The 27,953-nt window shown below is 40.8% G+C and overlaps 1 protein-coding gene across 1 annotated transcript in view; it reads right to left on the minus strand.

Moving 5' to 3' along the window:
- LOC131936421 (transforming growth factor-beta-induced protein ig-h3) overlaps window positions 1–27,953 on the minus strand; it is a 52,960-nt gene that overhangs the window by 1,656 nt on the left and 23,351 nt on the right. Inside the window, exons 2-14 of the mRNA XM_059293396.1 lie at window positions 16,734–16,934; window positions 12,115–12,219; window positions 6,491–6,622; window positions 5,818–5,912; window positions 5,137–5,324; window positions 4,499–4,690; window positions 3,914–4,064; window positions 3,241–3,381; window positions 2,857–3,069; window positions 1,695–1,831; window positions 1,269–1,436; window positions 680–778; window positions 300–446 (exon numbers count right to left, since the gene is read on the minus strand). Of these exons, the coding sequence (XP_059149379.1) occupies window positions 300–446; window positions 680–778; window positions 1,269–1,436; window positions 1,695–1,831; window positions 2,857–3,069; window positions 3,241–3,381; window positions 3,914–4,064; window positions 4,499–4,690; window positions 5,137–5,324; window positions 5,818–5,912; window positions 6,491–6,622; window positions 12,115–12,219; window positions 16,734–16,924 (1,959 nt within the window). The 5' untranslated portion in view covers window positions 16,925–16,934. The remainder of the gene's footprint in view (window positions 1–299; window positions 447–679; window positions 779–1,268; window positions 1,437–1,694; window positions 1,832–2,856; window positions 3,070–3,240; window positions 3,382–3,913; window positions 4,065–4,498; window positions 4,691–5,136; window positions 5,325–5,817; window positions 5,913–6,490; window positions 6,623–12,114; window positions 12,220–16,733; window positions 16,935–27,953) is intronic.

A 27,953-nucleotide genomic window follows, 5' to 3' on the forward strand; every position in this document is an offset into this window, starting at 1 on the left:
GATTTCAATTACAGTTCCAATGTAAGAAATATAGCATTGACCCACGTATAAAGTAAAGTATTAAATGCTCATAAACTAGAGCTTCCTCATACTTCTATAAATGAGCAACAGGACCACTCCTCTTAGTCATTCATAACCCTGTAAATGCCAGTTTAGTAGAAGAAGACTGCCACATACAGTGATGTCATATATTTCTAATAGTACCGAATTTTCAACATAGGCAAAAGTCATATATATGTTATTTTTTCTACAGCATTAGTAACTGATTAGAATTCAGTTGTGCGAGTAATTATTGTTACCTCATTGTTTGGTGCAAAGATTGTGTATGGCCCATCCTCTTGAAGCAAGTCTGCAATGTTGGCTTTCTTCAGCAGAGAAACTAGTGTTGAGAACTTCTTATCTAAAGCCAAAACATCTATGACATTGCCTCTTGGTGGGATCATCACCTGCACAGTTTAGGACAATTGTTAAAATAGCTGGCTTCATCAAGATTAATTGTTTGAATAGCAAAAGAAAAGAAAATCAAATAAAGCTAAATTAATTTGAACAAAGGCTATACACAATTAAAGAAAAAATATACCTCTGATAGACAAGAGAATTTAATTTGCCACTGGTTCATGGCCAGGAATAATTTAGAAAGGTGAAAAAAAATCTTGTAAATTTTTTTTCAAAGACTTACATTCTCAATGATATTGATTCTGGCATTACAAGCTTCGATGTTCATCTGTTTGATGGGGACACACTGAGCAGTTCGAATTCCACGATGGTGAAATGGGAACTAAAATAGAAGAAAAGTTACAATCAAGAACATTCTAATTATTTTAGTCAAATAAGTGCTTATAAAGGATTTTTATGGTAATAGATAAAACTTTCTAATTTGATTGGTTTAACTAGTGTTAAGGCATTGTGGCATTTTGAGAAAATTATAATCTCTGACACACCAACATGACTAATGATAATTAATGACATAACATCATTTAAATGAGGCTTGCTGCACTTAAAACTAGGTACACAATGATAATTTAGTCACATTGGTGTATCATAGATTAAAATTCAAGTACAGCAACCCTTATTTATTCTTCATGCTTTCCCAAATGGGCTATCTTTTGATTAACACAATTTTACATACAAAAAATGTATCATTAAGCATATGCTTTTGTTTATTCCAATGCTGTTTTTAAAACTGCAATAAACAGATCTTATCTAATACTAGACATATAAAAACAAAAGTACTGTTTTTTTTTTTTTGAAACATTTGGAGAACTGACCACTGAATATGTGTTAATCCTCATGTTGTTCCCAGACAGAGTGGGCAAGAGCTCATTATCATGTAGGTGGTTGCATTCTTTGACACCTTTTGAGATATGGAAGTTGAGAACATTCTTCAGCCATTGTGGATCTTCTGCAAGCTTAGTTTTCATGCCATTAGTCAAATCCTGAAAGTAATATTATCAAAACATAGGAACTTTAACATTTATTTATAATTTAGAAAATATTAAATTAACTCATTTTAATAAGCTCAGACATAATACATATATAATATGATATATTAATCAACTTATTTAAAAAAAGAATCTGCTAATGAGCTACAAATTTAAATGACCACTCAATGTTTCTCCAATTTCAAATTCTGGTGGTTAGTATTTGGTTAAGTGAACTTGTAATGAATTATTATACAAGACTAAATATCTTGCCTTGAAAGCTGCATTAGTTGGTGCAAACACTGTGAAGTTTGTGTCTGTTTCCAGAGTTTTGGACATTCCAGTTTTTTCAATCAAGCTGAGTAACTCTGTCAAACCTTGCTTTTCTAAAATATCTAGAAATCCCAAGGCTGTAAAAATTGAAAATAATAAATAATTAAAACCAGAAAAGATATCAGGAGATGTAATTTTAAAGAAAGCAAACAATGAATTGATTTAAAATATAAAAATACCATAAAAAAAAGTAAAGTTTCCCTTTCAAACCTGACGGTCTATGGGGCAAGTGAAGTAGAGTTCACTTGTTTCTGTGACCTCGGCATATGAAGAGATAGTGTGGTCAGCACTATGCCCAGCCACCTTTACTTTCCCTAACATAAGTTAGGTACCCATCAGAGTCGGGTGGACTCAGGGACAGTCGACTGACTTGAACCCGGATTAGAACTCGAGACTTACGGGTTAGCAGTCGAGCTCTCTACTGCTAGACCACTCCGTCCCACATAAAAATACCATAGGTAGGAAATATTGGGTTATGTATAGGCTACTCATTGCTAGTATGAAAGCACCAATACAAATCAAAATAATATCTAACATTACATATTTAGATCAATTTGCTTTTTCTAAAATATTAGGCCAAGAATATTGATTGATAAATATACTGCAAAATAAAAGTTTTAAAAAGTTTAAACTATTTTGGTTTAACAATTTCTACATTTCTTTAAAACAAGACAATAAACTTAATACAACAAAACTCAATAAAACAAAACCCATAAAACAAATAAAGACTACACAACAAAAACCCAAACAATCAGTGGCGAAAGCAGGGGTGGTTAGAGGGGTTAAACCCCCCCCCCCCATAGACCCCTCGTTATATATAAAAAGTATGAGGGGGGGTGCAAATCGAAAGTTTGAGGGGGGGGGGGGTGTGCAAATCGAAAGTTTGAGGGGGGGGGGGGGGGGGGGGGGGGCAAATCGAAAGTTTGTCCCCGGGTAAAAAATTGGAACCCCCCCCCCCCCCCTTGAGACGATCCTGGTGGCTACGCCACTGCAAACAATCATACCCAGATAAAAACCCATACAACCAAACATAAAAGAACCCATACAAGAAAATCCACTTAACAAAAACCATACAACAAGTAATAGGACAATTTTGTTTAACCTTCATCTGGGACCAGGACATCATCAATGACATGGAGGACACCATTCGTCCCCATGATGTCCGACTGAATAACTTGAGAACCTCCGATGAAGACTTTGTTGTCCTCAGTCCTGTTGACCGTCAGGTGCTGGTGCAGCAGATTGGGTGTCTTGGCCTGACCCTGGATGGCAGCTGAACAGATCACATTGGGCAACAAGTGGTTCTGTAGGACCTCTGAGAAAAAGTTGAAATACTACAGTAATCACACAGAAACAAATTTATTGAGGCCTAAAATTCTTCAAGTACTTAGAGATTATATAAAAATTGTTTTAATATCATAATCTAGACATTTTTTTCCTAAAAACATTTTAAAAAAAAAAGTGAAAAGAATTCTTTTTTTTTTACTTTCTATGCAAGTTATGTCCCCTGAGAGTAATCTGTCTTTCAGCCTGCTATTCATCCTCTCAAAGGCATCATCAGTTGGGGCCAAAATGGTCAGCTGTCCATCTTGTTCCAATTTTGGGATGTAATTTGCCAAAGCCAAAACTGGAAACAGAACAAGAATTTTTTTTTTGTAAATTTTATGTTGGCTGTTATTTCAATAGGTATAGTAATAATAATTAATATTTTAAAATAATAGGCATATATATCAATATTCTATGCATTAAATGTTAAATATCATACATAGCCTATCAAACTAATGAGGCAATTATTCATCATCCAAATGGAACTACTGATTAGACATTTTTTTTAAAGAGTGTTGAGTTCTGGTTTTGATTTTAAAATATCAAAAGTAAAGTATCCATATGAAACTTATGGTCCATGGGGCAGGTGAAGTAGAGTTCACCTGTTTCAGTGACCTCAGCATTTGAAGGGATATTGTGGTCAGCACTATGCCCAGCTGCCTTTACTTTACCTAAGGTGAGTCAGGTCTTCATCAGAGCTGAGCTGGTTTAGTGATGTCATGAACTCAAGCCCGAGATCCGAACTCAAGACTTTCAGGTTAGCATACCAATGTCAGGAGTGATGTTATTCATTATATATTTCCAAACTTAACTACTGACATAAGAAAACTTACTTTTCCTAAGTGTATTCAGTTCTGGTTTAGATTTCACTATCTCAAGGAGTGATTCAGTCACTGGTTTGAGAACCTTGGCAACTGTGTGAATGACCCCATTAGTGGCCATGTGATCTCTTGTGACCAATGGGACGCAGTTGACAGTCATCAACTGAAAACAGATTTCAAACAGACAAAATTAAACATGAGTCACTTCAACTTTTTTAATTGATAAAACACTTTTTTGTAGCACTGTTTTAGGGGATGCTATAAAACTATAACATTTAAAAAATCAAATTGAGCTACTATCATGATAAAATTACATAGACCTACAGTATACATGTATTAATGGTATTCAAGAAAACTAGTTGTCTAATATTTTAAAATATCTTAACAATAATTTACAAGTTTTAAATCTACAACATTAAAATAAAATTTTAATATTTTTGTCTTCCACACAGTAGAATTACGAAGGTCAAAGTGATGTATTTTACATATGCAGTATTTCTGGAGTGATCAGATGTGTGTATTTTAAATATTTAACAGCAGTAAATTTTGATACCAAATTCTTTAACCTTAGACAAAATAAAACTAGCAGTAACAAACTTTCTCTGGCCTTGTGAAGTGGTTCACTCGTATGGTGGAACCCTCTGGGTTTCCTGTGATGATAACTTGCTCATCGTCCATGGCGCTAGACCTGACCATGCCTGTGATCATGTGACTGAGTAGGGCATTTTGTAAACTCTTGAGAGCCTTGTCCACGGCTGGCTCCGAGATAGCTATCACAGCTGGGGCATCCTGGGTATTGAAACAAAATAGTTTTTATAATTCAGGCGGGTCTAATGGTAAATGTGTATAAATAGAAGAAGAAGAGCATTAGACTAATTTCACACAAAGAGTTTGATGAACCGAAACATAAGCGTTTCAGGCTGATATCTCGTTACAGCAAAGTAGATTGTTGTGTATCTAAGTCCAACCAGCTCTAAAAAATACCTTGCATCATTAATGGTTATCTGTCTGTAAGTAACAGTAGTCCTACTTACATGGAATATAAAAGTCACATTCTAAAACTGTCCTCTTTGAAACAAGTTTAAAGCATTTGTTTTAATTAAAAATACCCACAAAATAGTTTTGCGATGGACTATAACATAAATTCGGTTGATCAAGTAGTGTTTATTTCTGTGACATTGGCAATACAGTTATAGTGTTTTGTATTGTGAGTACACCTAGCGTAAGGAACTCACCTTCAGGATAATCCCAGTGCCAGCATCAATGAGGTCACTGTCAAGGCTGAAGGCTCCATTCTCAGGGACAAACAAGGTGAAGTTGCCGTTCTCAAATTCTTTGGTCAACTTCAATGTTTTCACAGCCTTCACGAAATCTGTCAGACCGAGCTCTTCAGTTTTTTCCATTAAACTTTTGATGGTGACCCCTGTAAAAGAAAAGTGTTTCCATTTTGAAGGGCATCCATCTTTTGTCATAAGTGCTCACAAAATCCACAGAAGGTATAAAAAAATAACTGTACGTGAATTTTATTTAGTTACTACCAGCCTGGTCATGTAGTTCATGCAGATTTAATCAATAAAGAAAATAGTCCTAAACAGCAGCCCTTTTTTAGAACTAGTTGGAGTGTTGTAATGCTCATGAAAATGTTTATAAAAAACAAAACTAATTATCTAGTGTAATTTTATATTCTCATAATTTCAAAAGCATATATAAAATATTCATACATTTTCAGAGAAATGCTTATCAAAACTTATTCTAAATTTAAATATTCGTTAAAAATAAAATAAATATTTTTTTGTGTGATGAAAAATCTAAACATTTCTTTACTCAAATGTCAGTGTGGTCTTTACACAAACGACAGTGTGATCTTCATTCAAATGACAGTGTGATCTACTCAAATGACTGTGTGATCAACTTACTGTTTGGACACCCAAAGTCCCGTTCATTTCTGCTGAAACCATGGCAACACTCATAAATAACTGTCAGTTCTTTGCGACCGTGGGCGTCCTCTTGCCTGTATACAAATATTTTTTTAAGTTTTAGTGAAGTCTCTAAATAAACTTAATATTTAAGAATTCTGATTTTAAGAATTTTATCATATATACAAGTTGAAGTCTTCCTTATGTATTTAATAATGATCGATACTAATTCAGTCATACTAGCTTGGCTTTGTAGTAGGCCTATAATTGGTGGGGTGGGCGTGAAACAAAAAAAAAACAACCAAAAAAACCCCAACCTTTACTCTATAAACAGTGGTTGTATTGGTCCAAGAACAGCAATGGTTGTGGTCAGTGGCGTCACAAGATGGGGTGTCACCCAGTGCGGTAATTGAGGGTGTCACCACCCCCTCCCACAAAAACCCTCCCCTACAACAATTTTGCATTTTCTATTTGGCATCACCCTCATCCTATTTTACCATTTTAACTGGATAAATCTTTTATTTTAATTTGATGTCACCCCCCCCCCCTCCTACTCTGGGCGTACCGCACTCCCGCCCTGCCCCGTGACAACACATTTGTAAAAAATGCGTGTCTGAATTTAGCCAGATAAAAATGTTGTTGACAAAAGCCAAACTAGCGTCTGGCCACTTACACCATCTTGCACTTGTAGGCCGTCTCCGACTCGTCACACGACTGGAAGTTAGTGCTGAAGTGTCGCATCATCTCACCCACGCCCTCCGTGCTGTTGACCACCTCCTTGATCTCGTTCTCACACACGTTTGGCCTGTGGGAAACCAGGAATCATCAGTGGACATGTTAGTGGAGGAATTTCTAAGTCGTATGGGTTAGAACAGATGCTCTGGACAAGAGAGTGGACAATGGGTATATTGAAAGCCCGGAAATCAACTAGCTCAAATGTTTCAAGCCAAACTTTTCAAGATGGGCTTGCACTAAAGTTTTAAGGTGGGCTTGCACTAAAGTTTTAAGGTGGGCTTGCACTAAAGTTTTAAGGTGGGCTTGCACTAAAGTTTTAAGGTGGGCTTGCACTAAAGTTTTAAGGTGGGCTTGCACTAAGTTTCAAGGTGGGCTTGCACTAAAGTTTTAAGGTGGGCTTGCACGAAGTTTCAAGGTGGGCTTGCACGAAGTTTCAAGGTGGGCTTGCACGAAGTTTCAAGGTGGGCTTGCACTAAAGTTTCAAGGTGGGCTTGCACTAAAGTTTTAAGGTGGGCTTGCATGAAGTTTCAAGGTGGGCTTGCACAAAGTTTCAAGGTGGGCTTGCACGAAGTTTCAAGGTGGGCTTGCACTAAAGTTTTAAGGTGGGCTTGCACGAAGTTTCAAGGTGGGCTTGTACGAAGTTTCAAGGTGGGCTAGCACTAAAGTTTCAAGGTGGGCTTGCACTAAAGTTTTAAGGTGGGCTTGCACTAAAGTTTTAAGGTGGGCTTGCACGAAGTTTCAAGGTGGGCTTGCACTAAAGTTTTAAGGTGGGCTTGCACGAAGTTTCAAGGTGGGCTTGCACGAAGTTTCAAGGTGGGCTTGCACGAAGTTTCAAAGTGGGCTTGCACTAAAGTTTCAAGGTGCGCTTGCACTAAAGTTTCAAGGTGGGTTTGCACGAAGTTTCAAAGTGGGCTTGCACTAAAGTTTCAAGGTGGGCTTGCACTAAAGTTTCAAGGTGCGCTTGCACTAAAGTTTCAAGGTGCGCTTGCACTAAAGTTTCAAGGTGGGCTTGCACTAAAGTTTTAAGGTGGGCTTGCACTAAAGTTTTAAGGTGGGCTTGCACTAAAGTTTTAAGGTGGGCTTGCACTAAAGTTTTAAGGTGGGCTTGCACTAAGTTTCAAGGTGGGCTTGCACTAAAGTTTTAAGGTGGGCTTGCACTAAAGTTTCAAGGTGGGCTTGCACGAAGTTTCAAGGTGGGCTTGCACGAAGTTTCAAGATGGGCTTGCACGAAGTTTCAAGGTGGGCTTGCACTAAATTTCAAGGTGGGCTTGCACTAAAGTTTTAAGGTGGGCTTGCATGAAGTTTCAAGGTGGGCTTGCACAAAGTTTCAAGGTGGGCTTGCACGAAGTTTCAAGGTGGGCTTGCACTAAAGTTTTAAGGTGGGCTTGCACGAAGTTTCAAGGTGGGCTTGTACGGAGTTTCAAGGTGGGCTTGCACTAAAGTTTCAAGGTGGGCTTGCACTAAAGTTTCAAGGTGGGCTTGCACTAAAGTTTCAAGGTGGGCTTGCACTAAAGTTTTAAGGTGGGCTTGCACTAAAGTTTTAAGGTGGGCTTGCACGAAGTTTCAAGGTGGGCTTGCACTAAAGTTTTAAGGTGGGCTTGCACGAAGTTTCAAGGTGGGCTTGCACGAAGTTTCAAGGTGGGCTTGCACGAAGTTTCAAAGTGGGCTTGCACTAAAGTTTCAAGGTGGGCTTGCACTAAAGTTTCAAGGTGCGCTTGCACTAAAGTTTCAAGGTGGGCTTGCACTAAAGTTTTAAGGTGGGCTTGCACTAAAGTTTCAAGGTGGGCTTGCACTAAAGTTTCAAGGTGGGCTTGCACTAAAGTTTCAAGGTGGGCTTGCACTAAAGTTTCAAGGTGGGCTTGCACTAAAGTTTCAAGGTGGGCTTGCACTAAAGTTTCAAGGTGGGCTTGCACTAAAGTTTCAAGGTGGGCTTGCACAAAAGCTTAAAGGTGGGCTTGCACTAAAGTTTCAAGGTGGGCTTGCACTAAAGTTTCAAGGTGGGCTTGCACTAAAGTTTCAAGGTGGACTTGCACTAAAGTTTCAAAGTGGGCTTGCACTAAAGTTTCAAAGTGGGCTTGCACGAAGTTTCAAGGTGGGCTTGCACTAAAGTTTTAAGGTGGGCTTGCACGAAGTTTCAAGGTGGGCTTGCACGAAGTTTCAAGGTGGGCTTGCACTAAAGTTTCAAGGTGGGCTTGCACTAAAGTTTTAAGGTGGGCTTGCATGAAGTTTCAAGGTGGGCTTGCACAAAGTTTCAAGGTGGGCTTGCACGAAGTTTCAAGGTGGGCTTGCACTAAAGTTTTAAGGTGGGCTTGCACGAAGTTTCAAGGTGGGCTTGTACGAAGTTTCAAGGTGGGCTAGCACTAAAGTTTCAAGGTGGGCTTGCACTAAAGTTTTAAGGTGGGCTTGCACTAAAGTTTTAAGGTGGGCTTGCACGAAGTTTCAAGGTGGGCTTGCACTAAAGTTTTAAGGTGGGCTTGCACGAAGTTTCAAGGTGGGCTTGCACGAAGTTTCAAGGTGGGCTTGCACGAAGTTTCAAAGTGGGCTTGCACTAAAGTTTCAAGGTGCGCTTGCACTAAAGTTTCAAGGTGGGTTTGCACGAAGTTTCAAAGTGGGCTTGCACTAAAGTTTCAAGGTGGGCTTGCACTAAAGTTTCAAGGTGCGCTTGCACTAAAGTTTCAAGGTGGGCTTGCACTAAAGTTTTAAGGTGGGCTTGCACTAAAGTTTTAAGGTGGGCTTGCACTAAAGTTTTAAGGTGGGCTTGCACTAAAGTTTTAAGGTGGGCTTGCACTAAGTTTCAAGGTGGGCTTGCACTAAAGTTTTAAGGTGGGCTTGCACTAAAGTTTCAAGGTGGGCTTGCACGAAGTTTCAAGGTGGGCTTGCACGAAGTTTCAAGATGGGCTTGCACGAAGTTTCAAGGTGGGCTTGCACTAAATTTCAAGGTGGGCTTGCACTAAAGTTTTAAGGTGGGCTTGCATGAAGTTTCAAGGTGGGCTTGCACAAAGTTTCAAGGTGGGCTTGCACGAAGTTTCAAGGTGGGCTTGCACTAAAGTTTTAAGGTGGGCTTGCACGAAGTTTCAAGGTGGGCTTGTACGGAGTTTCAAGGTGGGCTTGCACTAAAGTTTCAAGGTGGGCTTGCACTAAAGTTTCAAGGTGGGCTTGCACTAAAGTTTCAAGGTGGGCTTGCACTAAAGTTTTAAGGTGGGCTTGCACTAAAGTTTTAAGGTGGGCTTGCACGAAGTTTCAAGGTGGGCTTGCACTAAAGTTTTAAGGTGGGCTTGCACGAAGTTTCAAGGTGGGCTTGCACGAAGTTTCAAGGTGGGCTTGCACGAAGTTTCAAAGTGGGCTTGCACTAAAGTTTCAAGGTGGGCTTGCACTAAAGTTTCAAGGTGCGCTTGCACTAAAGTTTCAAGGTGGGCTTGCACTAAAGTTTTAAGGTGGGCTTGCACTAAAGTTTCAAGGTGGGCTTGCACTAAAGTTTCAAGGTGGGCTTGCACTAAAGTTTCAAGGTGGGCTTGCACTAAAGTTTCAAGGTGGGCTTGCACTAAAGTTTCAAGGTGGGCTTGCACTAAAGTTTCAAGGTGGGCTTGCACTAAAGTTTCAAGGTGGGCTTGCACAAAAGCTTAAAGGTGGGCTTGCACTAAAGTTTCAAGGTGGGCTTGCACTAAAGTTTCAAGGTGGGCTTGCACTAAAGTTTCAAGGTGGACTTGCACTAAAGTTTCAAAGTGGGCTTGCACTAAAGTTTCAAAGTGGGCTTGCACGAAGTTTCAAGGTGGGCTTGCACTAAAGTTTTAAGGTGGGCTTGCACGAAGTTTCAAGGTGGGCTTGCACGAAGTTTCAAGGTGGGCTTGCACGAAGTTTCAAAGTGGGCTTGCACTAAAGTTTCAAGGTGGGCTTGCACTAAAGTTTCAAGGTGCGCTTGCACTAAAGTTTCAAGGTGCGCTTGCACTAAAGTTTCAAGGTGGGCTTGCACTAAAGTTTCAAGGTGGGCTTGCACTAAAGTTTCAAGGTGGGCTTGCACTAAAGTTTCAAGGTGGGCTTGCACTAAAGTTTCAAGGTGGGCTTGCACTAAAGTTTCAAGGTGGGCTTGCACAAAAGCTTAAAGGTGGGCTTGCACTAAAGTTTCAAGGTGGGCTTGCACTAAAGTTTCAAGGTGGGCTTGCACTAAAGTTTCAAGGTGGGCTTGCACTAAAGTTTCAAGGTGGACTTGCACTAAAGTTTCAAAGTGGGCTTGCACTAAAGTTTCAAAGTGGGCTTGCACTAAAGTTTCAAGGTGGGCTTGCACTAAAGTTTCAAGGTGGGCTTGCACTAAAGTTTCAAGGTGGGCTTGCACTAAAGTTTCAAGGTGGGCTTACACTAAAGTTTCAAACTGGGCTTGCACGAAAGCTTCAAGGTGGGCTTGCTCTAAAGTTTCAAGGTGGGCTTACACTAAAGTTTCAAACTGGGCTTGCACGAAAGTTTGAAGGTGTGCTAGCTCCCATATTTCTAAACGCCTGTACTTTGAACTTAACTGGACATACGAGATGATCAGCGCCAATAAGAAGGAATCGATAGAAATATATTTTTCCTCACTGAGTGAAATAATTTTAAAATTTAAATTGACGGCGGTTGAAATTTTCCCCGCTTTAAAGAACAAAAAGTTTATTTTTACAGAATATGACCATGTTGGGAAAAAAAGACCAACTTTAATGATGACCAAGATACATTGTAGACCTAGACAGTAACTTGATACAAGGTATCATGTCAGACATCACGAATATCTCAGACAGTCCAGACATTCAGTGGTCAGCTTTAACGGTTTTGTGAAAAATCGTTTTTTTTTTGGCATCAGAAATTGTAGGACACAAAGGGAGATCACATTCACTTGAATCGACAGAATCTAGTAATGGTGTTTTAAATTACTGAGGTCCGTTCTTTTAGAAGCTTCGTCATATATTGATCTAAAATAGGACCGAATAGGCCTATGCTATATTTAAAATGAATATTACATTATGGCCTTTTATCATAAATCATCATCATCATCACACACGGGGCAGATGAAGTAGAGTTAATCTGTTTCAGAGTCCTCCGCATATGAAGGGATTGTGTCGCATATTAAGGGATTGTTTGGTCAGCACAATGCCCAGTCGCCTTTATTTTCCCTAATGTGAGTTAGGTACCCATCAGAGCTGAGTGGACTCAGATACGTACCACTGACTTGAACCCGGATTCGAACTCAAGACTTTCGGGTTAGCAGTTTAGTTTCTACCGCTAGGCCACGCCATTTCTTTATGGCCTTTAGCATGGTTATAAAGAGGTATGAATGTAGAACGTATAGGAACTAAACATTTGCGTTCCTTCATTATTTCATGCGTAAATTGTATCTAAACATTATATGTATGAAATGAGTGCATAAAACATTAGATTAACAAGATTCGCTACACAAAGTTCCCCTAAAATCAACAATATTTGCTAAACATATTCCGATAAAATTTAGAAAAATTTGCTTCATGAAATTCCCCTAATATCAACAAGATTTGCGACAAAAAAACCTCTAAAATTAACAATAAGTGTAATACAACTTACCCCTCCCACCAGGGGTCAGCCCGGGACTCCACATTCCACCGGAAGTTGAAGTAAGAGAATGGGTCGAGCTCATGGAAGGAAGTGAAGAAATCGTGGAACGGATTTCTGAGGAGAATATTCAAACAACATTAGACAACCATACAAACATTTTAAAAAATATTAGAAAATCGTGGAACGGATTTCTGAGGAGGATATTCAAACAACATTTAGACCCTACAAACATTTCAACAAATATTAGAAAGTCGTAGAAAGGTTTTTTGAGGAGAATATTTACAGAACATCAGACAGCCCTAAAAACATTTCAACAAATATTAGAACAAACGTCACGACAAATAAAATAAAAATATATAACCTAACATTTGAGAAAAGTCACATTTTGAATAAATAACGAATATCTAATGAAAAAAATATATAAAAATAAATTCAAAATGGGAAACCAGATATCTTTCAATCCAAGCAATTCTCAAGTTTTATCGCTACTAAAATATTAATCCAAATATCAACTAAGTTTCGAGCCCGGGATTTCCTCATATCAGAAGTGTAGTTTGTTTTGATTGGTCAAAGTGTCAGACGACTAACGTTACTGGATAAGGTTTTTGATTGGCTTAGCCTTGGGAGATCGCTGCTTAGGCCTATTTAATCTACAGAGAAGTTGATTTTGATAAGTCTGTTATAAAATAGGTCACATTTTTAGAATGCCTCTAATTGTTACTCTCTCCCCCCCCCCCCCCCAACTCCGACATCCCTCATGATAAAAATGGAATGATCTACCAAATAGTTATCGTGCTAAAAGTACGGTCTTGATATAGACAATTCAGATAGTCAAAACCTTTTAAAATGTATTGTACAATTATAACAGGGAGCACATGGGGCTAATTAGAGTGACGTCACATTGAAAAATATCTAGTTGCACATTTGTATAACATGATAGTTAAACTAGTCGCGCATTCCTGTAACTTTGTGACTAAATAAGTAACACATTCGATTCAATGTTGCCTGAACGAAATATTCCCTTACCAAAAGCCTCTTGATAGGCTGGCCCCCATATTCTCCTTTTGTTTCAATATTCTCCTCTATATGCCTACTCTGGCTGGATATCGACATGTGCTGGTACCGATACTTATTAATTTTTAGCGCAATTTCCATACTGACAATTGCGATTATTAATTCGTTATTTCTGGATGGATGGATGGATGGATGTGTGTCCGCAGCTTTAAGTCGTATCTCCTCCTCAACGAAGCAATATCGAGGACTAGTTCCAAAAGCAAATATCCGAGGATGATTGTGGGCCAAAAAAATTCCCGGAATTCCTTCCTGGATTTCCCGGAAAAGCCAAAAAACCTCGAAAAAAATGCAGTTTTTGGCCCAAATCTCGGCAACCAGACCACTTAGCGACTTGAAACATTTACCAATCGATTCCTGCCATAATTTAGAACAATATTGCCGAAGAAAGTTTTCAAAAATATCCTTTCGTTCGGTCACAAAATAAGGAAATTGCGCTTAAATTGTCACTAGACTTTTTTAAACTTGTTTTCTTATATCATGGAACATTTTCAAAAGACAAGCACATCATATTATAGAACCTACATTAGGAAAATGGGGTGGTGTATTATGTTCTATGGGACAGGAGTGGCAGCCAAGCTATGTTTTGACGACTGTTTCTTCAAATACCGTCTATTTTGGAACTATTCAAATTTCTAGGAGCGTTGGGTAAAAGGTTGACGGTGTTAGACAATGCAACCACCAACACATCCCAACACTTTCACAATGTTTAGACGTAACTGGCGAATACTAGGGTACATTATGGTCTTGTCGGCTTCAGTGGCGTAGCCAGGATCGTCTCAAGGGGGGGGGGGGGGAGTGGTGGTTCCAATTTTTACCCGGGGACAAACTTTCGATTTGCACCCCCCTCAAACTTTTGATTTGCACCCCCCCCCCTCAAACTTTCGATTTGCACCCCCCTCAAACTTTCGATTTGCACCCCCCCTCAAACTTTCGATTTGCACCCCCCCCCTCAAACTTTCGATTTGCACCCCCCCCCCTCAAACTTATATAATTTATATACAAAATACATAGAGTGTCCGCCCATCCGGAAAATGTTAAGGTCTAAACTCAAATTATTCGTAAGATGATGGTAGCAAGCGTTTCAACATAACTAAAATTAGCACCGACGTAAGGTGTTAGTTGAGGGTAGGGGTGTGGGCGGAGAACATATTAAGGGGGTGTGATCAATAGTTGTTAAATAACCATTTAGGGGTAGAGTAGTGTCAAAAATAAGACTTGTTTACGTGCGTGATGCCCTATCGTTACAACACAGCACGCAGTGACGTCACCATGACCTTGAGAGATGTGTTCCTATTGGTCCTCGTCCCAACACAGACTGTGTACATCGCATCTATATTTCAATATGGTGTCGGCCGTCTGCATTAATTACCCACAATCCCGACTGACCCCGCCCCTAATGGCACCCCCAAGCGACAGCAGTCGTGGATTATTTATAGCCCTGGCCGAGGTGACGATATCCTGACCATTGCCAAGAGTAAATTAATTAATGTCCGTGAATTAATGAGCTGGGCGTGTATCAACACGCGATAGGGTAACAAAAACATGGAGATATACGAGGCAGATATACGAGGCAGATGTGTGACTATCTGTACCGATGGCTATAGGGGCTGTAGAGGTGGTTTTCTTTACTGTTGCACCAGAAAAAACAACATTCCTTTACAGAGATATTTTCATGTTTTATCGTGGGTACCGTCCATGAATGACGTCACACACCTGACAAAGTGCGGGGTGGGGGGGGGGGGGGCTGCATGACTGTGACGATGTGTGACGAGGGACAGTCACGAGAACTAAGAAGTGTGGCGCGTACTTTTTGTTGTTAGTTTTTTTGAGAACTTGGAAATCGACAAAAATGATGAAAACACGTTAATTTCTGTTAGCCATATGGATTTTTAGGGAGATAGGGGAGAGTCTAGCTTTATGATACAATCCCTCGACATTTTGAAGTTTCTTCCATTACACTATTGTTGTGTATTAAAGTTATATCGACGTTTAAAAAGAGGGTTGCTTGATCAAGTCTCTTGCGAGACAACCAGCATCACCATGGCGACCAACGACCAACAACACCAGTGGCGTAGCCAGGATCGTTTCAAGGGGGGGGTCCAATTTTTACCCGGGGACAAACTTTCGATTTGCACCCCCCCCTCAAACTTTCGATTTGCACCCCCCCCCCTCAAACTTTAGATTTGCACCCCCCTCATACTTTTTATATATACCGAGGGGTCTATGGGGGGGGGGGGTTATGACCCCCCCCCTAACCCCCCCCCCCTGCCTACGCCACTGAACAACACCCTGCACCTTGTATGAACATTAATATTTGGTTTGACACCACATACATCACACTTGAGTGATAAATGGTTATTTACGAACATCAGCTGTCGGAAACGCTCGGCAGTTTCCGGTGTTTCCGTGACTAGACAACGACCAATGAACGACGGCCGTGTTGGGTTATTGTGAACACCGCCAGCTGGTATACAATTCTTGACTCAAAGGTCTTTGTCATAGATATTTCACACACGGCATGTTCTTGTTGATCTACCATGCCCACTATTTTTGTTTAACATCATAGTCCATAGCGAAACATTACTAAATCTATCCCTATCTTTAATTACATCCAAAAAGCTTAACTAGAGCCCTAATATTGGCTTTAAACTAAGAGCTTAAGTATCGAAATTGGTGAATACGTTGGCAGTTTACAGGTATGTACAGGGACCCAGAGGGCACGTACAGAGTTTCTTCCAGGCATCGCCCCCCCGAAAATTTTTTACCGCCCCCCCCCCGAACGAAATGAAATTTATATAATTTATATAGAAAATATATACTTTTAACAGTGTCCGCCCCCCCCGAAGAAAGTTTACCGCCCCCCGAAGATTTCAAGTGCCCCCCCGGAGAAAAAAGTCTGGAAGAAACACTGGGCACGTACAGGGGCCCCAGGGCATGTACAGGGGCCACAAGGGCATGTACAGGGGCCACAAGATTATGTACAGGGGCCACAAGGGCATGTACAGGGGCCACAATGGAATGTACAGGGCCACAAGGGCATGTACAGGGGCCACAATGGAATGTACAGGGCCACAAGGGCATGTACAGGGGCCATAAGGGCATGTACAGGGACCAAAAGGGCATGTACAGGGACCAAAAGGGCATGTACAGGGACCAAAAGGGCAGGTACAGGGACCAAAAGGGCATGTACAGGGGCCACAAGGGCATGTACAGGGGCCACAAGGGCATGTACAGGGACCACAATGGCATGTACAGGGGCCACAAGATATGCTGTAGACCTGGGATACCAGGAGACGATGCTGACCTGGGATCCTACAAAAAGCTGTTAGATTGGGGCCCTATTAGAATCAAGCTTCTGATACTTTTTACTCTATTAAAACGTTCATTTGTTTAAAAAAAAGTTGGAGGGAAACTAAATTTGATTTCATCTATAAAATATGCCCCCCCCCCCCCCCCCGTGCTCACGGAGCCTCCGTGCCCATCCAGTCAATGCATATAGACGGCCCTGATCAATAAAACCTGTTTCTGGGTACAGAATGGTAAGGACTACTTACCGAGATCTCCCAAAAGGTTGTTTCGCTTCTAGATTCCGCTCCTTGTTTTTGTTGCCTCGATCTCGCTGGACATCCTTCTGTCTGAGGCGGTCCCGTCCGTCACGCCAAGACTTGTCACGCCTGCGACCCTCAACTAGGGTCAAGGTTAGACTTAGCAGCACTGCAAGCAGCAGAGCTGTCACTATTCTCATATTAATCGCTCTGGGTGGACACATTAAAATATTGGAATTATTTATAGAGCTGAGTTAATACATTAAAATCTTGAAATTATTTATACAGTTGAGAGAATAATCTAAAATGTTGAAATTATTTTTACAATAAAGAGAATACTTTAAAATGTTGGAGCTATTTATACAGTTGAAAGGTACATTAAAATTTTGGAATTATTTATACATCTGGGAGGATAAATTAAAATGTTGAACTATTATACAGTTAAGAGAATAAATTAAAATGTTAAAATTATTTATACAGCCGGGAGGATACATTAAAATCTTGGAATTTTTTTAAAGGCGAAATAAACTTTTAGCATTGAACAGTTCTTTGATAATAACATATCACCATCTTTTAAAAGAGATAAGAATTGTTATCGATTATGGATTCTCTATAAATGACGTCACACAGAATATGGTATGGGAGTTTTGTGACGACTGAAAAATTGGATGGGGGGGGGGGGGGGGGGGGGGGTTAGGAGGAGTAAAGATGGGATGGGGGAGTTGGGGGGGGGGGGGGGGGGGGGCTAAGAGGAGGCAGACTTATTGTGACTCCTGAGGTGTGGCGACAGCGAGAAAGGGGAGGGTAGAGAAAATTACAATTAATATAAAAACCTCCAACATAACACGATTTCAAGGCTAAAAAAATTAAATAAAGACAACTTCCTTTTTGTTTAGTAAATGTGTTGACAGCAAAATGTATCAGGGAATTTCATAAGAGATCAACGATTTTTCCAAAGAAAGAAAACTTGTTTTGTTTAATTTTTCTGAGTGCATTAACATTTTTACAGCTGGTTATTACAGAAGTTTTTATATTCATCTTATAAAATGTAGCAGTTGTAACACATTGATTTTGATATGTTTGGTTGTATGTTGTTCCAGCATATAATTAAATAGATGGACGCCATAAACTTGGCTAACGTGAACCCTCTAAACTTAGTCCTAAACTTTGGGCAACATCTCACACATCTAGTCTCAAAGACAACTGATATAAGAGCATCATCCACATCGAGCTTTTTAGTTTTAGGGTAGAGGGTTGAGGGGGGGGGGATGCAAGTGGGAGGGAAATCACATCCAAAACTAGCAGCCATTTTTTTGGTCATGTCCTTGATCGTCATAAGCCAAAAATATAGATAATTTAGCAAACACTTTGAGGGGGAAATCTGCCATTCAGACAAACAGGATGAAACTAGGCAGACATTCGTGAATATGCAAGTAGAGAAGCAAGCACGGTAGCGAGACTCAAGGGGGTTAATTAGCACAAAGTATACACTAGAGTTGGATCAGTTCGTGATCTGGAAAATCGCTGGTCGTTGCACGGATTCAGCTCATACATAATGTAAAACTTGTTACACGTGAATTTGCGAGATGTTACGTGAACGCACGAGATGTTGCGTGAACGCACAAGATGTTACGTGAATTTACGAGATGTTACGTGAATTTACGAGATGTTACGTGAATTTACGAGATGTTACGTGAATTTACGAGATGTCACGTGAATTTGCGAGATGTCACGTGAACTTGCGAGGTGTTACGTGAACTCACGAGATGTTACACGTGAACTCACGAGATGTTACACGTGCATTTGCGAGATGTTACGTGAATTTGGGAGATATTACACGAAGAGATGCCTGGAAGAAACTCTGATTACACGTGAATTTGCGAGATGTTACGTGAACTAAGTGAACTCTACTTCACTTGCCCCATAGACCGTCAGGTTTGAAAGGGAAACTTTTACTTTACGTGAACTCACGATATGTTACACGTGAACTCACGAGATGTTACACGTGCATTTGCGAGATGTTACGTGAGTTTGCGAGATGTTACACGTGAATTTACGAGATGTTACGTGAACTCACGAGATGTTACGTGAACTCACGAGATGTTACACGTGAATTTGCGAGATGTTACACGTGATTATACGAAATGTTACACGAACTCATGTGAGGTTACACGTGAACTGACGAGACGTAAGTCGTGGCGACGAGAACTATAGGCCGACACCATCAAGGTGGGTTACACGACCCCATCAATATAAGACCCCATCAAGATGCGGTCCCATCAACTTGGGTCACACAAACACATAGCTGGGGATAATGGTGCTGCGTAACGAACAGAAAAGCTTAAGTGTGATGCCCAACCTCTGTAGGAGCGAATGGAAATGTTGACTATGGTGTTATACGTTTTTTTGTTTTTTTTGTAATTCGGCCAGTTTTCGCAGTTTTTGCTTAATGCTGAGAGCATTTATGGGCTAGATATTCTAGTATAAACCTAAAGCCGTACTAGGTTAACACTTTTACTACGCTGGTTGTATTAGGCATAAACGTGGATGAGATATATTAGCCGGTTTAATAAAAACTAGAACCGATTGGATGGAGACGAAACTAAAATCTGCCAACACGTACAGCTAAACAAAAAACCCAAGCCGTCAAAAAAATAAAATAAAGAAAGAAAGATTACCAAGGGGATATACACAAAGCCACAGATAAAATAATCAGTAATTAATCTTACCCCCCCCCCCCCCCCCCCATCTTACCCTAAACCCCCCCGTGTCAGACACACCAGTTGGGTATGTAAGACGCTGAAAGCTTAGCGCCCGTAGCGATCAATAAACATTTAGTATCATGAGATCCACGCTTCCCAGAATTCCTGACGGAAGCCGCGATTAATCCCGGTGTTTGAATGAGAGGTTGTCTGGGGGGCAAGGGATCGACAGCCAATACAATCCCCTCAGTCCCGTTAGAGGGGACCTATAGAAGCCGGCTATCATTCTTTTATCCCCTGCAAGGGTTTTCGATCTTTCGCCCGATGGGTATTCTTATTCCGTCGGCATGCATAGACGGTGGCTGTGAGTTAGGGGCCATCAGGATTACACTTGTGAGTGGCCAACAAATTAGGGGCCATCAGGATTACACTTGCGAGCGGCCAACAAATTAGGGGCCATCAGGATTACACTTGCGACAGGCCAACAAATTAGGGGCCATCAGGATTACACTTGCGACAGGCCAACAAATTAGGGGCCATCAGGATTACACTTGCGAGTGGCCAACAAATTAGGGGCCATCAGGATTACACTTGCGACAGGCCAACAAATTAGGGGCCATCGGGGTTACACTTGCGAGTGGCCAACAAATTAGGGGCCATCAGGATTACACTTGCTAGTGGCCAACAAATTAGGGGCCATCAGGATCACACTTTCGAGTGGCCAACAAATTAGGGGCCATCGGGATTACACTTGCGACAGGCCAAGAAATTAGGGGCCATCAGGATTACACTTGCGAGTGGCCAACAAATTAGAGGCCATCAGGATTACACTTGTGAGTGGCCAACAAATTAGGGGCCATCAGGATTACACTTGTGAGTGGCCAACAAAGTAGGGGCCATCACGATTACACTTGCGACAGGCCAACAAAGTAGGGGCCATCAGGATTACACTTGTGAGTGGCCAACAAAGTAGGGGCCATCAGGATTACACTTGCGAGTGGCCAACAAATTAGGGGCCATCAGGATCACACTTGCGAGTGGCCAACAAATTAGGGTCCATCAGGATCACACTTGCGAGTGGCCAACAAATTAGGGGCCATCGGGATTACACTTGCGACAGGCCAACAAATTAGGGGCCATCAGGATTACACTTGTGAGTGGCCAACAAAGTAGGGGCCATCAGGATTACACTTGCGAGTGGCCAAAAAATTAGGGGCCATCAGGATTACACTTGCGAGTGGCCAACAAATTAGGGGCCATCAGGATTACACTTGGGAGTGGCCAACAAATTAGGGGCCATCAGGATTACACTTGCGAGCGGCCAAGAAATTAGGGGCCATCAGGATTACACTTGCGACAGGCCAACAAATTAGGGGCCATCACGATGACAGCTACGAGTGGCCACACATAAAGAAGAATTGGCCCATGTCAAGTGGGGCCAACGAGAGCCAGGAATATCTTACTCGGGTGGCGGATCTTGAACGCGGGGTCGGGGCGAGCTAAGACTTATCTCCCCTGGTCTATGAAAGCGCCTGTGGCCCTGTCGATTCCAGCCAAAAATAGATTTCTCTAGCGTTAGATTTCTACAAGGGGGATATATTTTTCTTTACATGTACGTATATAATGTACATATACATTTTAAAAAGTCGTAGTTAGAGTAAATCCATATAGAAGTCGGGGTTAGAAAAGAAAGTTTAGCCTTATCAAATATCGTGAGTTGTTAAAAAGTCGTTGTTAGAATTAATTCATATAGAAGTCGGGGCTAGAAAAGAAAGTTTAGCCTTATCTAAGATCGTGAGACTTACACCGGATACAAGAGAGGAATCCGACGTGTCATTCATGGATCCACTTCCGTGTGACTTTAGTTTATCACGTTCGTGTTACTTTTGTGTCACGTCAGTGTGACTTTAGTGTGTGTCAGGTTCGTGTGACGTACGTGTCACGTCAGTGTGATTTTAGTGTGTGTCACGTTCGTGTGACGGAAATATTTGTCACGTTAGCGTGAGTCATGTTAATTAGACTTTACGTGTGTCACGCTAATGTGTGTGTCACGGTTGAGGATTGTGATTTGTTCACGTGACCAATGGCTAGCCCGTCTATATGAGCAACTGAAGAAACTACAGTCAAAGTGTCACCCCCCTCCCCCCCACACACTTTATCTTGTCCAGCTTACATCCTGTCCCAGTACACCACCCTCACCTTCCCACCACCCCCACCTTCCCACCACCCCCACCTTCCCACCACCCCCACCTTCCCACCACCCCAACCATCCCACCACCTATAGTCTCATAGATCTAGAAAGTTCTCTGATAGATGAGACTCACTACAGTGAAATAGTGGGGTGCCCAGCTACAATCTATGAAAGTCCTATGTTTTGTGCAATGATTGATTCTCAATATGAGCCAACAGGAGATGGTATATTTTGTACAGGGATTCTCAAATATCACTCAACATAAAGTCCTATATTTTGTACAGTGATTCTCAAATCTCACTCAACATAAGGTCCTATATTTTGTACAGGGATTCTCAAATGTCACTCAACATAAGGTCCTATATTTTGTACAGTGATTCTCAAATGTCTCTCAACATAAGGTCCTATATTTTGTACAGTGATTCTCAAATGTCTCTCAACATGAGGTCCTATATTATGTACAGTGATTCTCAAATGTCTCTCAAAATAAGGTCCTATATTTTGTACAGTGATTCTCAAATGTAGCTCAACATAAGGTCCTATATTTTGTACAGTGATTCTCAAATGTCTCTCAACATAAGGTCCTATATTTTGTACAGGGATTCTGAAATTTCCGTCAATAGAAGATCAATAATTTAATTAACAAAACGGAAAATGACACCTTAATTAGCCAGAGCTGATGTTCTATGCTGTTTAGAGTTGATATTAGCGGTTTGGGTTATGAGGCTCATACATATATATTTAGTCATGCAGGGTGGCGACTTAATTAAAATCAAAAGGAACGGAAATAATAAATTTGCTACTAATTCTTTTTAAAACTTAAACATGTACTAGACATTTTTGAAAATTTCTAGATACTACAAATAAAAATAATACATGTATTAAAACACAAAAACTATTCTTTTTGTTTAAAAAAAAAGATCCGATACCAAAAACGATAATGAATATGTTCTTGAAATCTCTCTAACACAAATCACCGACCGAAACGAAATTTTTACAATAGTTATAAAAAAATAAAATAAAAAATATAAGACGCTATCGGGTATGTGAATAGAGAGTGGTTAAAGAGGTCAGTCAGTGGTCAGTACAATCATGTAAGCGTTGGTACATTCTGTTTGGGCTTTTCAACACTCACATGCAAGCGAACTCACTGTCAATAAACATCAAATACACATCAATGTATATCTACGCATACATGTCCAGATAATTAATGACATCAGACTATCAGCGCTGCAATTAGCGACAACACAGACATTTTAAAAAAAAATTACATTGTAGATCACAAACACGTACACCATAAATTATCCAAAGGTTTTTTATCTAGACACGAAGCAGACGACTGTGAGAATAGTGTGAGAATTGTGTGAGAATAGTGTGAGAATAGTGTGAGAATAGTGTGAGAATAGTGTGAGAATAGTGTGAGAATAGTGTGAGAATAGTGTGAGAATAGTGTGAGAATAGTGTGAGAATAGTGTGAGAATAGTGTGAGAATAGTGTGAGAATAGTGTGAGAATCTGGTACAGGGAAGATCACGTGACGCAGGCCGGCACTTTAATCATAGGCTGGAGATTCCAGGGTAGCCGGAATTCCAGGCCCGCAGTCAATTCCAGAAATTGATGGCTTATTATTTTTGTATCCCAACCCACGTCACTGCTGATGGAGTTTCTTGGGCGGAAATGGAAGAACAATAAGGTCAAAGATCACACGGGGAAGCGATCGAGAGGCTAAAAGACAATCATGACATTCTTTAGACGGGTGACGTCAATTATGTCACACTTGGGGGATAGTTTTGACAGCGGCGTAGGCTTACGTCATACGGTCACATATCCCGGGAGAGTAGCCACACATCCCAGGGGAGTAGCCACACATCCCAGGGGAGTAGCCACAATTCCCATGGGAGTAGCCACACTTCCCATGGGAGTAGCCACACATCCGAGGGGGGGTAGCCACACGTCTCAGGGGGTAGCCACAAATCTTAGGGGGGTAGCCACAAATCTTAGGGGGGTAGCCACACATCTTAGGGGGGGTAGCCACACATCCCAGGGGAGTAGCCACACTTCCCAGGGGTGTGTTTATATCCTAGGGGAGTAGCCACACATATCAGGGGAGTAGCCACACATATCAGTGGAGTAGCCACACAACCCAGGGGGGTAGCCACACTTTCCAGGGGAGAAGCCACACCCATCCCAGGGGAATAGCCACACCCATCCCAGGGGAGTAGCCACACCCATCCCAGGGGAGTAGCCACAATCATCCCAGGGGAGTAGCCACACCCATCCCAGGGGAGTAGCCACACACATCCCAGGAGAGTAGCCACACTTCCCAGGGGAGCAGCCACACATCTCAAAAGAGTAGCCACACTTCCCAGGGGAGTAGCCACACATCCCAGGGGTAGCCACACTTCTTAGGGGAGTAGCCACACATCTCAAAAGAGTAGCCACACATCCCAGGGGAGTAGCCACACATCCCAGGGGAGCAGCCACACATCCCAGGGGAGTAGCCACACATCCCAGGGGAATAGCCACAATTCTTAGGGGAGTAGCCACATACCTGTTTCCCCCACCCTCACATAATGTACGATTTCCATACCGATACAGAATGTAAATTAAACAATTATACATCAACATAGAGAATTAAATTGTTCTTTATACTAAGGCAGTAAAACTTGTGATCGATCCTAACTTTACCTTAACCCCGAAGATCGAACCCTCACATCAAATCGAATACACTTTCAAAGTTACGATACTTAACGAACGCGATTACAATGTGGCTAGTTGTGGTACCTTTTAACGGAAAGTACGTCAGTACAGAAATAGTAAAATTACTCTATTACTGTAACTTGTTGTGTGGTAGAAAGTTATTGTCATTGTTTATGTACTGATGCGAAGCGTATACATGTATTTCAGACACAATGTTATCAAATACCATTATCTACTTTAAACTAACATTTAAACTTTTATCAAACTTGATAGCAAATTTCAAAAGGTAATGCCACACATGAATATAATATTATTGTTTATTTTTATCACGTTTCAAATGTAAAGAATACTGACAGACCTACCCGATTACCTGTTTGATGAAAATCCACCGCTAGATTAACCCGATAGTTGACCCCGTCCTCTAGCGATCCCAGCGCCCCCCGTCGCATGATGAAACATGTGTTATGTAAACAAGTCAAGCACGTGACGACCGGAACGTCGCACTACACACGTCGCCGTTACATTCAGGTGTAAGTGTGTCGCCGTTACCATTCAGGTGTGTTTATCAGGTGCGCCAAATTGTCTTGTCGAGTTAAGGTAAAGAGGGGGAAAAAATGATTCGTTGACGCATGCCTAAGTTAGCTAATGTTTCCTGTTTGACTTGGAGATTATTTGTGTGGACTTGGTTGTAGCGTGGGATAACATTCGCCGCGGGCTTTTCAAATGTAACGCTTGGTTAACAATAAGACTAAAGGGCCGTGCTGGTGATAATGAATGGAAGACATAACAGAATGGTTAAGGGGTTGTACTGTCGGTAATACAAACACGGATACATGATTAGACGTTTAGGGTTTTAAAAAAAAAACACCAGACGAATTGTTTAGGATACCTCTAGCGTAGACCATATAAATTATGACAAGAGAATCCCCCTAAGTTCGTCTGGATGTGGATAATTAGTTAATCAAAATATGGGTGGAGGTGTCGTGTATAGCACCCCTCTCCCAAGAGGTGCTGTACTACGTCTGCATAGTCCACTAAAAATATGACATTTTATAAATCATCGACATTCGTATTTCGCTATCTCTTAAATGTTTTTTTTTCCTCATCACAGTCTAGTGGGATATCGTTCATGGAGACTAATTAGTAAAGCTGAGACAATTAATTATAGAACAACTACCTCTAGAGCTGAGGACGTTGAAGAGACATTCTTATGTCGGGTAATCTCAGGAAGAAAAGTCACATGAAAAAAAAAGTAACAGGAAAACACGTCACAGGAAAAAAAAAAATCACCGGAAAAAAGTCACCGGAAAACAAATCACCGGAAAACAAGTAACCGGAAAAAAAAATCACAGAAAAGTCACAGAAAAAAGTCACAGGAAAAAGTCACAAAAAACCACATGTAACAAGAAAAAATACATTTTAATAATGCACCTTTGAAGACCTTACGTGTGTGATTTTAAAATTAAACAATTTTCAGATGAGATTTCTTTCAAGAAATTCTTGTAAAATTTCAACAAACCTCTGTCGTGCTATGTTTGTATGAACACCACTAACATTATCCATCAAACCTTAAATGACCCCAACAGCGGTCAGATGGGTCCGTTTTTGGCAACTTCTCACACACTCTGATATGAAAGACGTTGTGTCTATAGAACCATCCAATCACAAATTAGCTAACAAACAGCAGCATGAATTCTCCTACGACCCTAAAGACCCCTTGTATTGGCCGCCTATTTACAGACTATGACGCTGTCAACTTGTCTGCAAACAACAGCGACACTATCGTATTGACAGGTCAAATATCCTGTCAGGTTTTTACACGCAGACGTCAACAAAAAGTTCTCTGTACCCCAAGGGTCAGCGTGACCTGGTACAAAAAATGATCAATACAATTCTGCCAAAGTTTTCTCTCTATATGGACTTTTTCTGGCGCTATTATTAACAATTCGCAATTTATTTTGTCCAGGGTCATGCTGACCTTTGGGTAAACTGTGGCAGCTAACAGTTCCTGGGTCGATGATCCAGCTACAAGGAAGTCTTAGCTCAATGAGCTATCCCAACAGGATTCGTTGATCCAGCTACAAGGAAGTCTTAGCTCAATGAGCTATCCCAACAGGATTCGTTGATCCAGCTACAAGGAAGTCTTAGCTCAATGAGCTATCCCAACAGGATTCGTAGATCCAGTTAAACGTAAGTCTTAGCTCAAAGAGCTGTACCAACAGGATTCGTTGACCCAGCTACAAGGAAGTCTTCGCTCAAAGTGCTGTTCGATCAAGATTCGTAAAATCGACAATCCACCATTCCGCTTTGTCTAATGTCGAATTCAGTTTTTTGTTGTGTCGCGAAAACAAAAACACAGCAGTACAAAAAACAGACTGCATCAAAAGCGCACGAAAATGAGAAACGAAAAACGCACACAAAAATAATTACGCAAAAACCGAAATAGCGTTAAAAAAATGGCATATGAAAAAGAAATTCAAATTTCGCATCACGTAAAACAGCGCGCTCAGATTAATCGGCAAGCGGAAAAAAGATTCCATTTTGGGGCAAACACAAGCGGAATAATAAGGTAGAACACAGTAGTTACGAGAGGTAAAATGTGGGAATATTTCAGGGTGTCTAGAGTTACACTCACACAAACAGACACACCTACCTATGTTACGAGAGGTAAAATGTGGGAATATTTCAGAGTGTCTAGAGTTAGACTCACACAAACAGACACACCTACCTAAGTTACGAGAGGTAAAATGTGGGAATATTTCATGGTGTCTAGAGTTAGACTCACACAAACAGACACACCTACCTAAGTTACGAAATTTAAAATGTGGGAATATTTCATGATGTCTAGAGTTAGACTCACACAAACAGACACACCTACCTAAGTTACGAAAGGTAAAATGTGGGAATATTTCATGATGTCTAGAGTTAGACTCACACAAACAGACACACCTACCTAAGTTACGAAAGGTAAAATGTGGGAATATTTCAGGGTGTCTAGAGTTAGACTCACACAAACAGACACACCTACCTAAGCCAATGGTAAACCTGGAATTTTAGAAGCTAATAATAAAAAATAGCACATATTTGAATACGTATGTGTAGTACTGTTGGCCAAGATGTTACGTTTTTGTTTTGGACTTTTTTACTTTCTCGTATATACGTAGTATAGAGAAAGTATTGTAATCGTGCAAAAAAAAAAAAATCGAGATTTTTACAAATCTCGACGTTTTACACCTCACTGATACGGAAAAACATAATTTTGCAATCTTGTCCGTATGTCTGTGTGTGTGTCTGTGTGTCTGTGTGTGTGTCCGTGTGTAAACACGATAACTTGAGTACCGTTACAGCTAGGTTGATGAAATTTCATATATAAGTATTATATCAAAATCGTAGATCCGTATCAACTTTTGAGCGATTTCCGATAACCGGAAGTGGTACTTTTTCTACTTTGAATTTTTCAAAAGCCTATAACTTGAGTACTATTTCAGATAGATAAATGAAATTTCACATGTAAGTAAAAGATCTAATTCTCTACCTTCTGTTAAATTTTGAGTAATTTCCGTTGACCGGAAGTAGTAATTTACGCTACTTCCGATTTCTCAAAAAACTAATGTAAATTTTAAAAGTACTAATAATA

Source organism: Physella acuta, unplaced genomic scaffold (assembly GCF_028476545.2).
Source record: "Physella acuta isolate Inbredline_101_S28 unplaced genomic scaffold, ASM2847654v3 ptg000178l, whole genome shotgun sequence".
NCBI classification, from domain to species: Eukaryota; Metazoa; Mollusca; class Gastropoda; family Physidae; genus Physella; species Physella acuta.